At 35.6% G+C, this 21,961-nt stretch overlaps 1 protein-coding gene across 4 annotated transcripts in view; it reads right to left on the bottom strand.

Moving 5' to 3' along the window:
• LOC131440669 (syntaxin-binding protein 5) overlaps positions 1-21,961 on the bottom strand; it is a 444,075-nt gene that overhangs the window by 311,498 nt on the left and 110,616 nt on the right. For all 4 annotated transcript variants that reach the window (XM_058612147.1, XM_058612149.1, XM_058612148.1 and 1 more), the window contains one exon: positions 14,457-14,617. In XM_058612147.1, the coding sequence (XP_058468130.1) occupies positions 14,457-14,617 (161 nt within the window). The remainder of the gene's footprint in view (positions 1-14,456; positions 14,618-21,961) is intronic.

Raw genomic sequence — 21,961 nt, 5'->3', positions numbered from 1 at the left:
CGATTCACATTTGTTCATACAGAATTCAATTCGTGTGCACTGCCACCGCTAGAGCGTTTATTAAAATAAAGGTTTTGCTGTAATGGGGACATGTGTTTTTCACAGCTCTCACAGCTCATAGCTCATACAATGAAAATTCAATGAAAAAATGTTCAATGCGAAACACTGAATAAAAGACTTATTTTTTATCCTACTGGTTGATTAACTATCATGTACTACTTCGATTAAATCCATATAAACGCTATTCAGCAGGAATTTGATTTACAGAAGTAACAAGAGTGCAGGAGCTACACAGAAAAAAATTATGAATTTTACTGGTGACAGAATTCTACAAACGATACAATTCACAACTACTTAATTTTTCAAATGACGTTATTATTCGACTCGCACAGAATTTTACACGCTCAGAGTGTAATTTGCACTCGGTTAGCCGCTGTATGGATTTATATTAGAGATGGTCGGGTATCGGGTATTTTACCCGAAACCCGACCCGTACCCGTACCCGACGGGTTTTTGGTCGGGTACGGGTAAAAATTTTTATTTTCAATCGGGTACGGGTCGGGTACGGGTAAAAAAAATTTACTGCTTACTCGGGTACGGGTCGGGTCGGGTAAAAAAATGTACTACTCACTCGGGTACGAGTCGGGTACGGGTAAATTTTTTTTCTGATCGATTACCCGACCATTTGTACTTCACATAAATATGTTTACACGTTGACGAGAATTTTTTATTGCAAAACAGTTGTTCCGAAAAATAAACAATTTGATTCAAGGGGTTTTGACATTCGCGCCTAGAACCAGACCTAAAAACTGGCATCTTTTTCCAGAAAAAAACATTTCTTTTCTTCATTTAAAAAAAAACGATCAATCATAGTTACGCGAAAAGTTATGTGACTATTTTCCACCCTACTTTTTTATAACATAGTTAATAAGACACACTGCCTTAGCTCTAAGATGTTGCGGTCAGACCATACTTTTCACGTAGGTTTTAATGAACTGCCATTTTAAAGCTGTTTAATGCACAATCCAGTAAACATTACTTGATTATATATAAAATGTAGTGTAGTACTCATATCACATTCAGATACCCGAAAACTGTTATTTCAAATATTGGTTGGAGATTTTCAAAATTTACATATAAATCATTAGGATTCTAACCATAAAAATATGAACATTTATTTCAGAAAATCTGCATAGAAGTTCTTCTTATTCTTCACTTCTGGGTGGTGTCACCTCACTTGAAATGACACCGATTGATGGCACAGCAAGTTGAGCTATATTGCCAGTTCGATGTCAACATTTCATGAGGGCACATAAACCAATGATCTCCTTAATTTTCACGTGTACCTACAAAGTATTCGTGTAGATTGAAAGATAATATCTCCATGTTTCCAACATTACCAAATATGTAACGAACGTTTTTGTATAATAACGCAGATATAGTCGAAAGAGAAAGTAAACAAAGAAAATCTGTCAATTGTTTTTAGGCCCTTTTGAAATGTTGACGTCGAGTTAATTTACGTTTCTTTTCACTGAAAATCTCGATGCATGACAGTACGGGTGAAAACCTTTTCACGCGAAATGCTTAAATTTTCACCGTGTTCACTCGTTGAGGGTTCCAAGGGAGGTGGAACAGAAGTTCAATGGCTGTAAAAACCACCAGCTCCCGTTACCATCGTTGGTGTGGGTTTGTGAGGCTTACAAAACGGGCATATTTGACAGATTAATTTATATTAAAATCATAATTCATTTTGCTTTGTAGTAAAAAAAATGTAACAAAAAAAAATTTCTTACAAATGTTCAAACTACTTACACTTGAAGGGCTCACTGTTCACCGTTTTCAAAATTGATTTTTTCACACCGGGAATACACGTGAATTATTTGATGTTTGGTCAATTCACGTAAACGAACCGATGATACTCTATTAATTTTAGGGGATGTTCGCTTACTTGTGGTTCTAAAGAATTGGATCAAAAGTCGCACTGTTTCGTAAAAACCATACCTACCCAAAATTGAATACAACGGGTATTACGACATTTTGGATAAATATGCTTCTCGAAAAATTTGAGTAGATATTACTCCCTTTTGTTGACATTTGTAAATGAGTATAAAGTACCAAAGACATGGGAAATCTATTCATGCTTCACAGTGTATTTATATGTTTAAATGTAAACAAGCATTTTAATGTATTTTACTTACAAACTAGAGCCTGATACGCTCTATCTAGCTCGCTATCTAAAACACTTTATTTTTTTCCATCCTGAATTTTAGTAAACTTTTTACTACTCATTCGGGTCGGGTACGGGTACAGGTAATTTTTAATCGGGTACGGGTAAAATTTTTTATTTTTTATCGGGTACGGGTCGGGTACGGGTAATTTTTTTTTATTATTGATCGGGTACGGGTCGGGTACGGGTAATTTTTTAAATTTTTAATCGGGTACGGGTCGGGTTCGGGTATAAGAATTTCTATACCCGACCATCTCTAATTTATATGTATCAATTATTCTTTGAACAGATATGAGCACTGTGGTTCAGTCAGGTAACCGATGTGCTTATTATCTAATGTTTCTAGGTTCAAGTCGCGCTGCTGCTATCGATCTTTTGTTTTTTTTTATTTCATTCGAACTCAAGCCATGTAATTTTCAAATCACACAATTTTACATGTTCTCGAATATAAATTCGTGTGAAATACGACGCTCCATTTATGTGCATCTTATAAGATGTAAAATCACAAAAAATTTTCGAACTGTGTAGTTTCTCTCTAACAGCCAGCAAAAAAGCGTTTGTTTGTTTGCGATATTTGGTGAGATCACCAGATCGCCACACTGCACACAGAGCACACTGTACCATCTGTGCATATGTGAAATATGTTTGCTTCCAGTTTGTTTTGTTTGTGTGGTTCTTTTTGGCAGAAAAGGTGTCCTCTTTGTGAGTGGTGTAATTGTTCGCTCACAATGCAATGGAGGCTTTATATTCATTCACCGGTGAATGAATATTCCAAACCTTGGTAATATAGGAAAGGCATCGTTACACCACTAGGTGGATTAAAACAGGATTTTTGTCTAAAGACATTTTACAGATTTTTGAAGCTTCGATTGTTTGCAGACATTCGTCAGAAATTACAGACTTTTGAAAATTGACGCGATCTTTTCGTTTCACCTTTTTTTATAAATATAAAAAAAGGTAAAAAATTCACTTTAGAAAAAATTTTCGAGGCCCGGAGGACCGAGTGTTTTATACCAATCGATTCAGCTCGACGAACTAAGTAAATGTCCGTGTGTGTGTGTGTGTGTGTGTGTGTGTGTGTGTGTGTGTGTGTGTGTGTGTGTGTGTGTGTGTGTGTGTGTGTGTGTGTGTGTGTGTGTGTGTATGTAAGTGGGTCTGTATTTGTGCTGTTAACAAAGAGGTCGAGATCTCAGAGATGACTGGATCGATTTTGATCAAACTAGTCGCAAATAAAAGGTCTCCTCGTCACCCTGAACGTTATTGAATAGTTTTGAGATCTAATGTTTGCTTTTTGAGTTATACGAACTTTTATGTCAACATTTTCAGTTTTTTGACAATATCTGGCACAATTGACCTTGATAACAGAATATTATTTTAGACTTCGATTCCGCACGGTAATTGCTATCCAACTAGCTATAGGTTGTCAAAATCCGTCCATTTTTAACGGAGATATCGATATTATTGTGTAAGCGACTTTTCGCCTTATTCCAGTAGTAAAAGTTTTGTGCACTGAATGACAAAGTAATGTTTGGGAGCAACGTGGAACACGATATTATATACAATTGTTTCTAAGTACCAAAAAGACTGTGTACAGCATACTTTTTCATAAAATTTTGCCTTTTTTAGCACGGTTCGTTTTTGACAACATAATTGTTCGAATATGACACATGTAAATCAGATGATGGAATCGCACTACGATTTCACAAATATGTTTACACTGATTTTCAAACTGTTTGTATCAAATGTAAACTATACAGCTCCTGAGGTAGATTTAACTGACTTCGGCTACACTGATTTTAGAAGTCCGATTCCGGTGTCGAATCGTTTTTCAAAGGTCAATTATTTGCTTTAAATGGCCAAACCGAATTTTAAACAAAAATTTAAATTATAATACTTATGGTGCCATACAAAATTTTTGAATTTTATCCGATTCCAGCTTCCGATTCTGGAATTACAGAGTGATGAATTTTTAAAATTCAAACCGATATAGAAGATGACAATAGTAAAAATCTTCAAAGTTGAACTCAAAACTATTGCAAGATATTTGTCAGATTATGCGAATGATTATTGCTAAAATTATTATATTACCTGGCATCTCGGGTGATATTCAACACGTGAACAACTTGACGGCTTCAATACATGCGAAATATAAGTAAAAACTTTGGTTCTCTGGTTCTGTTAGCCATGAAGACTTCAAACAAATCGCCCAAATCAAGTAAAATGATCTTTAATGCACTGATTAATGCCGTTAAATGTTGCTTTGTGAATAAGAAACTAATAAATTCGACTGCAGCCACGTATTCCGCGAAGCCGGTGGAAGACCGGCCTAATCAACACCAAAGGCGCCACCATCCAAATCATTGGCCAAAAGAGCCAAGGCGAAGTCACCATCAGACAATGAAGACTTTTGTCCAAAACGCCTACGAAAAGAACAGATTCCGTTTCTTCTTTGAATAATTGCATTTTTCCATTTTTAGCGAAATTTCTTGGGGCGCTGGTAACTGTACACCTTTTTTGGAACTTTTCTCCACTTAGTTTCGATTCACTTAGTTTCTTATTCAGTTGTTAGCTACAGTGTTGGTGATTGCCGAAAATTTGACAGAAGCTGCTATATTGCTATCTATATTGTATACAACATTTTCAATCCGGTAGAAGATGCTACAAGAACTCGAGTCTCTCAATGCATGAACCACGAGAGAGTTTTTCTACATTCCTTCGCTCCACTTCATACTCTGAGTATTTGACGGCCCTCAAAAAAAATTACAGAATTTCCCAAGAGAGAATCGCAAGTTGACAATTATCGCAGAAAATCGAGTCGATGATTCAACTTGATGATTCTCATACTAGGTTGCAATATTTCAAAACTCTTGTGTGGAGCATTCACAGACATGTTCATAGACACAACTTATACAAAGATTATATGCACATAGTTAGAATAAGCGGCAATAGTAAAATGATTCTATCGCAATTATCAACTGCCTGTATAGAATCGGATCGTGCTGCGTGCGTGCTAACCTTTGATTCTCAAAAATGTCATCGAGAGAAATTCGCTCTCGCACTGGTGTCGATTCTATGTTATATGAGCCATGCCGGGTTTTTGTTGTTGCGATGATTTCCGTTTCTCTTTGATGGCACTGATTCAATCGTTGAAGAGTTGCCAGCGAACGTTCTTTGATACGATAAAAGCCATCCTTGGTTAGCTATTGACATTATCTTTCAATTGATGTATATATGTCCGCATAATGTGCACTTATTCAGAAGTTAAGCGTAAGAGGAATAGGTGGCGGCAACCGATCACTCTCCCCTTTTCGGGTAGTTACGATTCTTGGGCCCTTGCTCAAAGAATTGTGACGATTGAATCGGTCAAATGAGCGGTTGGCAGTTTTGCTCCGTACAAGTCTCCTCGGGAAGGATGGAGTTTTCCTAGTGTTACTGCAGAACGGGTATGAACATTTCAAACATGTTTTGAAGAAAATACTTACTTTTATTCTTGCGACAGGATATATTCCTAGAGCTTGGCAGGAAACAGTTGCAAACTTATTTCCAAAGGCAGTCGAGATACTTATGAGGAAGCGAGGAGTTTCAGGCATACCAGTCTTAGCTCATTTCTTGTTAAAACAGTTGAACACATAATTTTTCACTATATCAGGAATGTTAGTTTGGGCGTGCATCCGCTACATGGAATGTAACATGCTTACCAGCGTGGAAAGTCCACTACAACCCTGTTACATGATGTTGTGTACAGCATTGAAAAAGCTTTCTCGCAAAAGTAATCTTGCTTGGGAGTTTTCCTAGATATTCAAGGTACCTTTGAAAACGTGTCTTTCAATTTAATTCTGTAGCCCGTGGTCATGACATACCTTCAAGTGTCACAAAATGGATATACGCAATGCTTAGCAATCGATTTCATTGTTCATCACTTCGGCAAGCAGACATTAGAAAGCTGTATGTCTGTGGGTGTCATCAAGGTGGTGTACTATTCCCACTTCTATGGAAAATAGTCGCTGATGGTTTGTTAAGGAAACTTAATAACCTTGGATTTCCGACTTACGGTTCTGGCGACGATTATCATATATTGATGACCGGTAGAAGCGTTAACACTCTCTTTGAATTAATGCAGCAAGCCCTGCAATCTGCTGAGCAATGGTGTTGTCAGGTTGGATTGTCTGTAAATTCGGGCAAAACATCAATTATGCTTTCACTCATCGTATGATAATCACAGGAGCTCGTCCATTACAGTTCTTCGGTTCAGAGGTTACTGTGGTTGATCAAGTTATATACGTCGGGGTTATTCTTGATTCAAAACTGAATTGGTATGCTTACATTGACTTCAGGATTAAAAGAGCTTGCATGTCTTTCGGCCAACACAGACGAGCTTCTGGAAAATCATGGGGACCGAAACACAGATACATTCATTGGATCTACACAACTATTGTTAGACCAATTTTAACATATGGATGTGGCAGAAAGGAGAAGTTGCGACAGCTCAGTCAAAGCTAAATCATATCCAAAGGATGGTCCTAATTGCGATGACAGGAGCATTCATGACAATTACTACTGCTGCTCTAGAGGCCCTACTGTGCATTAAACTACTACATGTGTTCCTAAAACAAGAAGCATTATCTCGTGCATACCGTCTTAAGGTTACAGGGCTTTCAAACAGTAACCCTATAGACTATGCTACTATCCACACTCGCTTGTGGTGGTTCTAGTGACCTATCTCTCCCTATGCAGTTTTCCTTTCAAAACATTCAATGTGAGCTATCCTCTTCGCGAGGAATGATTCTCTGGTTATTTGGAACGATACCTTGATCAACGCATAGTTTATTACGATTGTCTGTTGAACGGTCGTACTGATGCTGGTGTCTACTGTCTACTGTGTAAAATTAGACTAGAGCAGTCTCATTCACTTGATAGATTCTGTTCTGTCTTCCAAGCAGAAATCTACGTGATTTTGTTTGGAATACAATCGGTACTTCAGCAGAGAATCTGTGGTTAACGAATTAATTTTTGTTCCGACAGTCAGGCAGCTTTAAAAGCACTCAATGAATGAATGATTCACGGTCGAATCTAGTGATCGCATGTCGAACCCAAATTGAATACCTCAGCATTTCAAATGCTATTTACTTCTTATGAGTACCCGGCCATTCTGGTATTACTGGAAATGAATGGGCTGATGACTGGAAATGAATGGCTTAACCAGCTTTACCACTTTCAACTAGTTGAATTAAGCACAAGATTCGTTCTTGGCCTGCATCCAAACATTCCAGCTATTGGCGCAGCTTGCAAACTTGCGCTCAGACAAAAGCATTTTTACCAGATTTGAATATGAGAATTTCAAAGTGTCTACTGCATTTTCCAAGCATCATTACAGTATTCTGGTCCGAGCTCTGACTGGACATTGCAAAATGAATTATCACATGGCTACTATTCAACGTGCTGAGTATTATTCGTGTGATTTGTGTGAATGCGATTACGGTACTTCATATCATCTGATATGTAACTGTCCCGCATTGACGCAACTACGTATCTGGGTTGTTGGTTCTCCATACCCAATGTGGTAAGGAGCTATAGTCAGAGAGGAGATCGTTCTTCCTGGAGTGAATGAATCCTTCCTGTATTCACCTTAAATAGATTTTAGCAGATCCGGAACCGGAAGTCGGGTCGAAACATTTTATATGGGACCATAATACCTTTCATTTGAATCAAGTTTTCAAAAATCGATTTAGTAATGTTTGAGAAAAGTTGGCGCTCTTGTTCTCATATTTTCTTTTGCACATTTTACTTCATTGCTCCGAAATCGGATGTCGCATACCAACAATATTTAGGAATTTTATATGGAACTACAAGGCCTTTAATTTGAATCTAAGTTTGTGAAAATCGGTCCAGCCATCTCCGCGAAAAGTTAGTTTAAAAAAATCGTTACATTCTACGTACTCGACAAATTGAGTCGAGTGCAATGATGCCTTTCTCATTTTCATTTTTTCCTGTAAGTATAAATTCTCCGAAATACTACAATTTCAAAAAGTTCAAAAAATAGTTTTGAAGATTTCTGTTGCATAATACTGCTACATTGATATACTACATTTGAATTTAAGTTGGTGAAAATCTATTCAATCATATGTGATAAAGTGAAGTGAACAAAATTTTAGGGTAATATATATATATATATATATATATATATATATATATATATATATATATATATATATATATATATATATATATATATATATATATATATATATATATATATATATATATATGAAAATAATGCATTAAAAATGAAAAAAAAATGTCACTCACTTTTCTTAGAGATGGCAGAACTGATTTTCACAAACTTAGATTCAAAGGAAATGTCTTATGGTTCCATACAAAGTTCCTGAATTTCATTCGGATCCGACTTCCGGTTGCGGAATTACAGGGTGATATGTACCAAAAATGTGAAAATAATGCATTCAAAATGTGAAAATATTGTCACTAACTTTCCTCAAAAATGGCCAAACCGATTTTCTTAAACTTAGATTCAAATGAAAAGTCTTATGGTCCCATACAAAGTTTCTGAATTTCATTTAGATCCTAATTCTGGTTCCGGAATTACTGGATGATATGTACCAAAAATGTGAAATTAATATCACTTAATTTCCTCGAAGATGGTTGAACCGATTTTCACAAACTTAGTTCCAAATTAAAGGCCTTATGGTTCCATTAAAAATTCTTAAATATTGTTGGTATGCGACGTCCGATTTCGGAGTAATTGAGTAAAATGTGCAAAAGAAAATATGAGAACAAGAGCACCAACTTTTCTCAGAGATTACTAAATCGATTTTTAAAAACTTGATTCAAATGAAAGGTATTATGGTCCCATATAAAATGTTTCGACCCGACTTCCGGTTCCGGATCTGCTAAAATCTATTTAAGGTCAATACAGGAAGGATTCATTCACTCCAGGAAGAACGATCTCCTCTCTGACTATAGCTCCTTACCACATTGGGTATGGAGAACCAACAACCCAGATACGTAGTTGCGTCAATGCGGGACAGTTACATATCAGATGATATGAAGTACCGTAATCGCATTCACACAAATCACACGAATAATACTCAGCACATTGAATAGTAGCCATGTGATAATTCTATTCGAAGCAAAATCCAAGGCGAGGCCAATAGCAAATGTATATATTTATTTAATTTTTATTTATTTATTTGGAGCAGGAAAAAGCCCAATGGAGCTGAAATAATAATCTCTCACTCCAGCAGGCATAAAACCTTCTCATCGTTTATATCAACAGATTACAAAAATCCAACAGATACATGTATGTACTTAATACTATCTATTAAAAATAATCCTAGCTAACTAACTCTGACACTAAACCCATTGGGTAAACGATGGTGATTTTGTATTAAAACTAAAGAAGAAAAGAAATATGCTTTAAAATGGGAGGTAGAAGGAGGGAGTGGTGAATGAGAGTTGGCGAACGAAACGGGGTTAGGTTCGGCATGTAGATCTAATTAGTGGTCGAAAAGATGGTGGAAGACGGATAAAAAAAGAGGGCTAGCAAACGAGGTTAGAACCGACATATAGATCTAATTAGTGTTCAAAAATATAAGAGAAGAACGATTAAGAGCGGAGAAGAGGAGATACAACAGGATTAGTTACAACGAGCGAATTTATTAGTTTTCAATGGAGATGGTGGAGAGAACGAAGGGGTGGTCGAGCGGAAAGAATGAACATTAGTATTATAAATGCAAAAATAAAGAATCATGGAATAATCGTTGTATCGCATTACGAGAGAGATGAAAATCAAATTCCTGTGAGCAACTATTGAATAAACGGTACATACTGGAAAAGGTTTCATTATATCCGTAATTGGTTCTAGCATGGGGAATTCGTATAAATGGATGAGAACGAAGACTTCGACGATGAATGTCAAAATTGATCAATTGTAGGAGATCAGGACTGTCAACACGTGATTGAATAAAGACAGCCGTGCAAACGTTCCTACGTACAGACAGCGGATCTAGCTCAATAAGTCGACAGCGATCTTTGTAACTAGGAAGGTTGAATGGGTCCCTCCATGATAGATTGCGGAGTGCAAATCTAACGAATTTGCGTTGGACACTTTCGACACGATCAATGTCGATTTGATAATGAGGCGACCAAACGATAGCTGCGTATTCTAATGTTGATCGAACTAGCGCACAATAAAGAGTCGTCAGGCAGTGTATATTGGTAAAGTTCTTAGTGATCCGAAATATGAAGCCTAAGAGTTTAGAAACCTTCGAAATTACATAATCGACATGATTCTTGAAATCCAATTTGTGATCGAGAATAACACCTAAGTCCTTAACCGAGGATTCACGTTTGAGGACATTTTGCAAGAGATGATAGTCATATGTAATTATTGAGCGTTTACGGGAAAAAGATATAATGGAGCATTTGGAAGCGTTTAGTACCATCCTGTTATTGTGGCACCATTTGGCGAATGTGTCAAACTGAGCTTGCAGAAAACGTGCATCTTCTAGTTCCTTTATAGGATGATATAGTTTGAAATCAAATGATAGTTTAAAACATTTCACGGAGAGGTTGAGATCATTGAGATAGAGTAAAAATATAAACGGTCCTAAGTGGCTTCCTTGAGGTACTCCTAAACTAACAGTAAAAGGAACTGTTGTGAAGTTTCCTATTTTCACCGACATCTCGCGACCAGTAAGATATGAACGCATCCAATCCAGTAAAGCGCCACTAAAGCCCAGTCTGTCGAGTTGAGCAATTGTTATTTGATGATTTATTTTATCGAATGCCGCTGAAAAATCTGTGTAGATAGCATCAAACTGTAGATGCAATTGTAGAGATCGGATGATAAAAGATGTGTAAGCTACAAGGTTTGTAGATGTTGACCTCTTAGGCATGAAACCGTGTTGAGTTTCAGATATGTAGTCCTTGCATTTGTGAGTTATAAAATCGAGAATAATTATTTCAAATAACTTGGACACAGCACAAAGTGAAGCTATTCCACGGTAGTTAGTAATATCAGATTTGTTACCTTTTTTAAAAACCGGAAAAATATATGGTTTCTTCCAGGGGTCTGGGAAAGTCCCCGCATTAAGGGAATCGTTGAACAATATAGTCAGTGGTGTTAAGAGTGAATTCAAGCATTTTTTTAGGACTATCGAAGGAATGGCATCGGGTCCTGCGTTAGTAGAGCTTTTTAGTTTTGAGCACGCCGTAATTATCATGGTCGAGGTAATAGGAGGATGAGCTCCAACAGGAGAACGGAGAGAAACGTTCCCGATTGCCTCTGATACTTCTTCGCTACTAAGAACTTCATTGGAGAAAACGCTACTGAAGTGCCTTCGAAAAAGATAGCAGGTTTCAAGTATGGTGGATGACTGAACTTCACCAAGCGACATATGAGTAGGCATACCTATTTCCTTGCGCTGTTTGTTTACGTGATGCCAAAAACTTTTTGGGTTGTTTCTTAAGTTCTGTTGAACGCGGTTTAAGTGAGTATAATATAAAATTTTGTTTAGTCGTTTATATCGATTGTTAAGAAACAAATATTGAGACCTCAAATGGAGAGTGGGTCGCTTGGTGAGTTTTTTCAAAGCAGATCGTTTGGCGCTTTTGTATCGCCTCAGAGTTTGATTAGACCAGGGAGGATAAACTGGTTGACGATTATTTTTTTTCAGGACAAACTGATCAACAGAGTATAACATAGTATTTGTCCATAGTGTAGCAATAGAATTTCCATCACACTCAGATAATAGAGCTTCCCAGTTTAATGAGAACAGAAACTGATTCATTGCGTTGAAGTTAGCTTTTTTATAATCGTAGTAAGTAGTTTCAGCAATGATTTCATAAACAACAGGTTTGCATTCAGTTAAACTAAGTTGAAGCGGAGGGTGGTGGCGGCATGATTTAACAAGAGCGGATGGTGCAATAGTTACAACACAGTTGGGTACAAAATCTTGACTGACGAAACATAGATCAAGCATGCGATTGTTACTGTTGTAACTATCATTTAGTTGCACTAAACCAGCAGTGCTATACTCGTCTAATAGTCTTGACGTTGTAGGTGTTTTAGAAGAACGCGTAGCATCAGGATGTAAGTATCTGGAGGAGCAGGGAATCCATTTAATACCGGGAATGTTGAAATCACCGAGTATAACGATTTTGTCATTCAAATTCGTTTAATTCATAATCAGCGAGAGGGAAGATAAATATTGTTCGATCATTGTAATTTCATTCGATTCATGTAATTTCATTGGTCGTTTGTTGTTGTCCTCGAGTATTGATTCAAACAGGTTAGTTAAGTCAAGATGGAGATCGTCGAGCCGTTCGAAGAAACGAGTGCCATCATTAGCAGAGCGTTCAGTGTAATCATGATGTCCAGAGCGATGATTGCAGCTAGGTTTAGCACAACCGTTAGAATACATGCGACAAAAAAACTGCATTTTGCTGCCACCCGTTTCATGCCCAAAACATTTGAAAAATTATGATGGCATGAGCCAACTGATATGCCAACTTCATCAGCAACTTCTCTAATAGTGATTCGGCGATCATCCATAATCATTTTTTCCACTTTTCCCACATTTTCATCGATTATTGACGTGCTGGGTCGACCGAAGCGTTCGTCGTTTGCAACGTCTTCGCGGCCATCTTGGAAACGCTTATACCACTCGTAAACACTTGTTTTTTTCATAGCAGACTCACCGTAGGCTCTCAGTAACATTTCGCACACAACAGCGATTATAGCGATCTTCCAACTTTTCGATACCATTTTTGTAGTACGATTTGTCCTTTGCCTCAAAATAGGCCTCAGTTTCAGCGATTACCTCTTCAATGCTTCTAAATTTTTTACCAACGAGCATTCTCTTGAGGTCTGAGAACAGAAAAAAGTCACTGGGGGCCAAATCTGGAGAATACGGTGGATGAGGGAGCAATTCGAAGCCCAATTCGTTCAATTTCAGCATGGTTTTCATCGACTTGTAATACGATGCATTGTCTTGATGAAACAAAACTTTTTTCTTCTTCAAATGAGACCGTTGTTTTGAAATTTCGTCCTTCAAACGCTCTAATAACGCTATGTAATAGTCACTGTTGATGGTTTTTCCCTTTTCAAGGTAGTCGATGAAAATTATACCATGCGAATCCCAAAATACAGACGCCATAACCTTATCGGCCGATTGTTGAGTCTTTCCACGCTTTGGGTTCGGTTCATCGCGTGCAGTCCACTCAGCTGACTGTCGATTGGACTCCGGAGTGAAGTGATGGAGCCATGTTTCGTCCACTGTTATATATCGACGAAAAAATCGGTTTTATTTCGATATAACAGCTCCAAACACTGCTCAGAATCATCAATTCGTTGTTGTTTTGATCGATTGTGAGCTCACGCGGCACCCATTTTGCACAAAGCTTTCTCATATCCACATATTCGTGAATAATTTGTCCAACACGTTCCTTTGATATCTTTAGGGTGTCAGCTATCTCGATCAACTTCACTTTACGGTCATTGAAAATCATTTTGTGGATTTTTTTCACGTTTTCATCGGTAACAGCCTCTTTTGGACGTCCACTGCGTTCATCGTCTTCGGTGCTCATATGACCAGTATGAAATTTTGCAAACCACTATCGAATTGTTGCTTCGCCCGGTGCAGAGTCTGGATAACACTCATCAAGCCATTTTTTGGTATCGGCGACACATTTTTTCATCAAAAAGTAATGTTTCATCAACACACAAAATTCCTTCTTTCCCTTTTTTTTTCACAATAACAAAAGTAACTTCACTCAAAATGCAATATCTCACAAACTAATAATCAGACTGCTGTCAAATTTATACACGTATCTTTTGAAGGTTGGTACTAACTGAAAATGGTATGGATTCAATTCTAGTGGCGAGAAACGATACGAACTTTTCAGCCGATCTGTAATATATATATATATATATATATATATATATATATATATATATATATATATATATATTTATATATATATACATATATATATATATATATATATATATATATATATATATATATATATATATATATATATATATATATATATATATATACATATATATATATATATATATTCATATATATATATATATATATATATATATATATATATATATATATATATATATATATATATATATATATATATATATATATATATGCGAGAGAGTGTATATAAGATATATAATAATGGTGACACATACCGCTACTCCAAGGACTTTCACATACAGTGATGAAATCTACAACAGGATGTTCCATTTCTAGTACTGTAGTAGATTTGTTCTGTACTAATACTGTAATGCAATGAGATTTGCTACAACACTTTTCAGTCGGAAGACCTCCAGAAAAAATTGTGAATTGTTCTCTGTAAACATAAATGATTTATTAGTTAGAACCCACAATTTATTTGCATTTCCATTCAGACGACTTGTACGAAGATGATCAATATAATTGCAGACTCACACATTTATATATATATATATATATATATATATATATATATATATATATATATATATATATATATATATATATATATATATATATATTTGTCTCTGATATTCATTCCGTCAGTCATTCTAACAAACTACAAACTACCAAGCAAATAAATCTGAAACAAAACATTTACATTTTCAACGAGTCTGTGGCGATTTGCCGTTCGTTGGAGGAGTCTCATTATGGAAATCCAAAATACAATTGATTTATGGGTTTATGGGTTTATGTTATTTTAGCCTTTCTTATATAGAATGGTTATGCAATCACTTGAAACACCGACTAGTAATTAGTGTCATATACCATTCGACTCAGTTCATCGAGCTGAACAATGTCTGTGTGTATGTGTCAAATAATCTCACTAGGTTTTCTCGGAGATGGCTGAACCGATTTCGACAAAAGATTCAAATGAAAGGTCTTCTGGCCCCATGCAGAAATCCTGAATTTCATCCGATTCTGACTTCCGGTTCCGGAGTTATAGGGTAAAATGTGTTCAATATTGTACACCGTCACTTAAACCGGCGAAACAAAAACATAAACAATTTTCTAAACTGGTCTCACAACTACACAAATAGATAGCTATTATCAGTAGGCTATCCTGGTTCCCGGTATCCGGTTCCGAAAGTACCGGACATAGTGGTCATATATACCAAAATGCATCTCACTCACTTTTCTCAGCGATGGTTTGACCGATTCCTGCAAACTTAAATTCAAATGAAAGGTCTCATGGTCCCTTACGAAATTACTGAATTTCATATAGTTCCGACTTCCGGTTCCGGAATTATAGGGTGAAGTGTGTTCAATATTATACACCGTCACTTAAACCGGCGAAATAAAAAACGTAAAAAAATATCTCTAAACTGGTCTCAAAACTACATAAATCGATAGCTATTATCAGTAGGCAACTAAACAAACCGATTCCGGCTATCCTGGCTTCCGTTATCCGGTTCCGGAAGCAACGGAAATAGTGGTCATATATACCAAAATGGATTTCACTCACTTTTCTCAGCGATGGTTTGTCCGATTTCCACAAACTTAGACTCAATTGAAAGGTCTCATGGTCCATACGGAATTCCTGAGCTAGCTGGCGGAACAAAACCAGTAAAAAATTATGTAAACTGGACTCAAAACCGTTATTCCCAATCGAAAACCACTTCGTTTTTTTAAGGATGACCTACGCGAGCAAAGCACTGTGCCATTCTGTATGTTATACTAGTTAATGCACAAGCAATCCCTTGGTTTCTTTCAAAGATCTAAGAAAATTTTTTGAATAGAATACCATAGTATTATACATGAGAAAGGCATCATTACACCACTAGGTGGATTAAAACAGGTTTTTTTTTTAATTTTCGCTCTGAACGACGTATTAAATTTTAAACTCATCTGAAGCTGTTATTCCGGAACCGGAAGTGAGATCCGAACAAAGGTCAAAATAATCAATTTTTTTTATAGACGTTGACCCTTTTATTTGAGTCTAAATTGGTAAAAAATGATTTGACCAGCAACTAGCATAACATATCAATTGAAACAGTCTTGAACTTAATTTAGAAGAATGTTTTGATTTTTATTCATAATCGCTCTATACGACTGGTTGCAATTTCGTACTTTCTACCCTGTATTTCCTAAACCGGGAGCCAGATCTGCTTTAAAATTCTACATCAACTTGTAGAAACATAATACTTTTCATTTAAATTTGAGTTTTGCAGTACTTCCAGAACCAGGAACGATAATCCAGTATACTCAATATTTCACGTATTTGATCATCAACTAACCATACTGTCGTAATAGCTTTATATGTTATCGCTCGGATAATTGTAAGCCAGCAGTGTTATACCGTCTATCCTCTACAACTACATTTCACTAATTGAATTCTAGCGCATCCGGTCTACACATTTTGCGTTTTCATTGCGGTATGTAACGCAATGAAAACGCAATGCTGATATTGCGTTTTCGTTGCGTTAAATATCTACCATCTCATTTTTTTCATATTTGACAGATTTTCCATAATGCTTTTCTTTCTCTTGCCTTTCTCATATAGAAAGGTTATGCAATCACTGTGAAAACCAACTTTTAATCCGAGGCCCGGAGGGCCGTGTGTCATCTACCATTCGACTCAGTTCCTCGTGTACGCAAAATGTATGTATGTGTGTGAATGTGTGTATGTATGTATTTAACATTTTTGGCACTCACTTTTATCAGAGATAGCTGAACCGATTCTCACGAACTTAGATTCGAACCTTGCTATTGTAGCCCCATACAAAGTTCCTGAATTTTATTCGAATCCGACTTCCGGTTCCGGAATTTCAGGATGATATATGCAAAAAAATTAAAATAAGTGCATTAAGTTTTCTCAGAGATGGCTGAACCGATTCTTAAAAATTTGGGTTCAAATGGGATGTATAAACGTCTTATACAAAGCTCCTGAATTTCATTTTCATCCGAGGTCCGGTTCCGGAATTACAGGGTGATTAGTGTCAAAATTACAATTTCAAATTATTTCATCACTTTGCTCAGAGGCTAGAGCGATTTTACGTTCATACGAAAGGTCTCATAATCTTTTAAAATACTCCAAACTTTCATCCGAAAGCGACTTTCTGTTAGAAGATAACGTGTACCCTCACTCAAAGTGGCGAAACAAAAACATAAAACAAAATTCTAAACTGACCTCGTGACTATTCCAATCGATAGTAATTATCAGTGGATAAATAAAATAAACCGATTCTGGCTATCCTGATTCCCGGTATACAATTCCAGAAGCATCGGAAATAGTGGTCATATTTTCCAAAATGGATCTTACTCACTTTTCTCAGCGATGGTTTGACCGATTGTCACAAATGAATATAGGTTCAAATGAAAATTCTCGTGATCCCATATTGAATTCAATTTATAATTGTTTTTATTAGTTTTCAACTGTTTTCATTTGTTAAATATCTCAAAATAACACAAATTGTTATACATATCAACTGTTGATATACTTGTGTTATGATTTTGTTATGTGCATCGAGTCACTTTTCTCGAACTGACTGTACTGGTTCCCGGATTCCGATTTCGGAGGTACCAGCAAGTCTGTAGGTTATATTAGTTGATGGATAAACCTTTCTGTTTTTCAAGTAATAAACAATTTTTTTTTGCGAAAATTCACACATTTATATGTGAGACTATGAGAGATATGAGAAAGGCATCATTACACTACTAGGTGAATTAAAACAATTTTTTTTTCGTTATATTTACTACATATTTCCTCTTCTATATTTTCTTGGTATGAATGTTCTGGAATGTTCGTAAAGTTCATTTGTATTTTGCCTTTCTCATATAGAAAGGTTATGCAAACACTATGAAAACCGACCGTTTAACCGAGGCCCGGAGGGTCGAGTGTCATATACCATTAGACTCAGTTCGTCGAGTACGCAAAATGTCTTTGTGTGAATGTGTGTGTATGTGCGTATGTGTGTATGTAACGTGTTTTGCACTAACTTTTCTCGGAGATGACAACCGATTTTAACAAACTTAGATTCAAATAAAAGGTCTTGTGCTCCCATACAAAATTCCTGAATATTATATGGTAGAAAGTGTTAAAATATTTTTAGCATCACTGAAAAGGGCGAAAAGCCGTAAAAAATTTTCTAAACCGACCTCAGATCGTCTCCAATTGATAGTTTTTATCAGTCAAACAAACAGATTTCGATTATTCTTTCAAGCATCGAAGTAAATTATTTTGAAGAATACCACAATATTATATATGATAGTGTGATTGATATGAGAAAGGCATCATTACACCACTAAGTGGATTAAAACAGGTTGTTTAAACTGTGCTTGTAAGATATTTAATGTAATGTAATGTAATGTAATGTCGATAGTGAAAACTACCCCTTCGTTTGTGAATCACTGAATACGGAATTTATTGTGATTGCACCCTCCATTTTTCAATTAGCTATCGGAAGTAATAACAGTGCGAAAAAAACAATTCTGATTTTAACAATGCATTTAATCGGTTTCCAAACTTTTTTCCGACAACAATTATGTCGAGTGTAAGATTTTAGTGACATATGTGGTAAGCCTACTCATCGTCAAATCGCGAATCTTTTGATCATGTCACGCTAACGAAGAATGCGATGTTCACTATTGGGACTTACTATGTTACGATGCTCACCATTGGGAATGAATTTTAATAAAATCAGATATCATATCTTTGTACTCGAACAAAGATATGATATCCGATTTTATTAAAATTCATTCGCATTCTTCGTTAGCGTGACATGATCAAAGATTTCTGATTTTCTCATTTTGGACGGTTATGCAATCTCTGCGGAAGCCGTCCTTCAATCAAAATTTGGAGTTTAATATATAATTCGAATGGTCATCAAAATCACAAAATGTATGTGATGGGCAATCTAAAGTTGTATTGTACAACAAAAGATGCAAGAGTGTAGTTCATGATTGCAAGTTTATCTGTCAAAATACAGGAAAAAACATATTATAAATAATCATTTATTATTATTTATTTTTACGAGCGAGAGAATATTATCGTGTGAGAAAAATCATTTCTCTCCTCTGATATTTTTGCAGTACCCAATATTCTGTGTTAAACAATGACAATCTGATGCGATACTATTCAAAGAAATAGCTTTTCACCATCCTTTGATTTTTTCCTCTAACGTTCCAAAAAACCTCAATCGAGCCGAAACAAATTCCGGATTCCAATATTGGTGAACATATCATCTTATAATATCAAAAGCGATTACTAGAAATAAAAGAAAGTCAAATTTGTTACATTAAAAAAAAACATTTCATGTAACAAATCATAAAATTCTAATCCGATTCGATCGATTTTCTTGAAGATGAATAAATTGATTTTTACAGAATAATATATAAAATAATAAAATAAAATGACATTTTTAAAATTAGCTATTATTCTTGATTACATATCGTTAACATGATCATCACCGAACACCATGACGAAAATCGTTTGATTTTCTAAGAACGATATTGGGGCAGGATTATTACATCTGATAATTATCAAATAATCAATCCTTTTTTTTCGTCGGTTACGTCACATATACAATCATATCCCCGGAACCAAAAGTCACTGCCATTTGATCTTCGAACTTGATCAATGTAACGAAAGTAGCTTTCAAACGAGCCCAAGTTTGTTGAAATCGGTTAAGCCATCTTTGAGAAAATTGAGCGCGTAAAAATACAACGCTTTTTGTCGGTTACGCCACTTATACAATCATATCTCCGGAACCAATAGTCGAGCTCGATCAATCTTCTAACAATAGCTCTCAAACGAGCCCAAGTTTGTTAAATTCGGTTCAGCCATCTCTGAGAAAATTGAGCGCGTAAAAATACAACGCCTTTTGTCGGTTACGTCACATATACAATCATATCCCCGGAACCAAAAGTCACAGCCATTTGATCTTCGAACTTGATCAATGTAACGAAAGTAGCTTTCAATGGGAGAGTCTCATTCTGTTCAATATCATTGTAGTGGTATTTCATAAACTCACACTTGGTTATGAATTCACGCGATTATCAGCCAAGCAGTAATTTTTACTAGAACATATTGAATGAGACAAGTGAAATATTAAAAACTAATTTTAACCTAAACCTAATATTCTAGGGCTATTGTACCTCATCTCATAAGTAGAGTCATCATGTCATTTTATCGTTAACTCGACTATCAATCAACGAATTGCAATAAAATCGAATACAATATCTTTTTTCGGCTTTAAGAAGCAATACCACAGAAAAAGTAGTTCTAAAATTGTTCAATGCTGCTGTTATAGCGACGCGAAAGCTCGAAGCGAATGCTCCTAATTTCATCTTACTCTTGAAGTCAATCTATCGAAGTAGCAATAATGTGCTTCCAATAATAAAGCCTTTTTCATATGGCTGTTTCAGGAATGTCACACTATCTACTTTAATTTCATACACAGAAGTAACTTATTAGCTAATATACCATTTGTTGAGTTTACTAAATGGCTCTACGAAACCAACCCTCAACAACTTATTTGCATGATCAATTGGTATTACGCAAATTCTGTGCAACAAAAACGAGAAATTGAAACGCAAATCAATTTTGTTTTTTTTTTCTACAGTGGTGTTCAAAAGGTAAAACCTCTAAATTGTATTCCAGCACATCAATTTTCTAAAAGTTGTTTAACGAAATCACATTTCGAACTACTAGTTACAGCTGAATGCATTGCTTAGAGGGAGCAATGTTTGCTTCAGTTTAGCTGCTCCGGACAACGGATCAGATACATTTAGAACAATGCGATCTATATTTCTGATATTTTTCACCAGTGATTTAACATCAACAAAATTTTATGTCATTTAAATGTAAAATTTTCAGAATATCTGCGTTCGAATAAAATTTTATCGCTATGTTAATTCCAATAGACTATGTAATTTATTTGTTGTGTATATGTACCAATATACATCATTAAGATTCAATATAGAACTTAGTAACAACTACATGAAAATAATGTGACTATAAAGTAAAATTCTGATAAAAAGTAAGTTTCGATGAAATTAATTTTACAGTACAATTTAAATGAACTTCGCATAAATTTCACAAAATTATTTTATAGAAACTACGAAAAATGTCACGTAGATATTACGTGATACAAATGTGGACTAAGACTTCATTCTGTGCATCACATAAGTATTACAAGAAAAGTTCTATGGATAAAAATCCCATACGTTTTCACGTAGTATTAAAGTGAGGATTTTTCTGAGTATACAATGAAAATCGCTGCATGGATTATAATCGTGAGAATGATTTTGAATGATTATTATTTTATTTTTCGCAATACTGCATGAGAGGTCTTTTGATCCCATTTTTTTTTAAATTTTATACAGAAGAAGCTCCGAGTGTAATGATCAAAAATTCACATCGGTAACTCGGGAACGAACGAATTTTACAATCATTTATAAAATCGATGGTTTTTTAATGTGAATCAAACCTTTGGTTCCAGAATAACATGCTTAGTTTGAAAATTTAATGTAGCAAAATTGATTATTAACATTGACGATGGGAAAGCAAGACCTTTCATATTAATCTAAGTTTGTAAAAATCAGTTCAGACGGTTGTGAAATAATGGGGTTTCAGAAAAGATCATTTTATCTATCAACCTTACCAAATCGAAATAAAATTAATGCTCGCGAACTGTAGGCAGTGAAAGTCCGAACAATACTAATTTGAGCAAAAATATAG

Source organism: Malaya genurostris, chromosome 1 (assembly GCF_030247185.1).
Source record: "Malaya genurostris strain Urasoe2022 chromosome 1, Malgen_1.1, whole genome shotgun sequence".
NCBI classification, from domain to species: Eukaryota; Metazoa; Arthropoda; class Insecta; order Diptera; family Culicidae; genus Malaya; species Malaya genurostris.
This window is presented reverse-complemented; position numbering and strand designations above follow the sequence as displayed.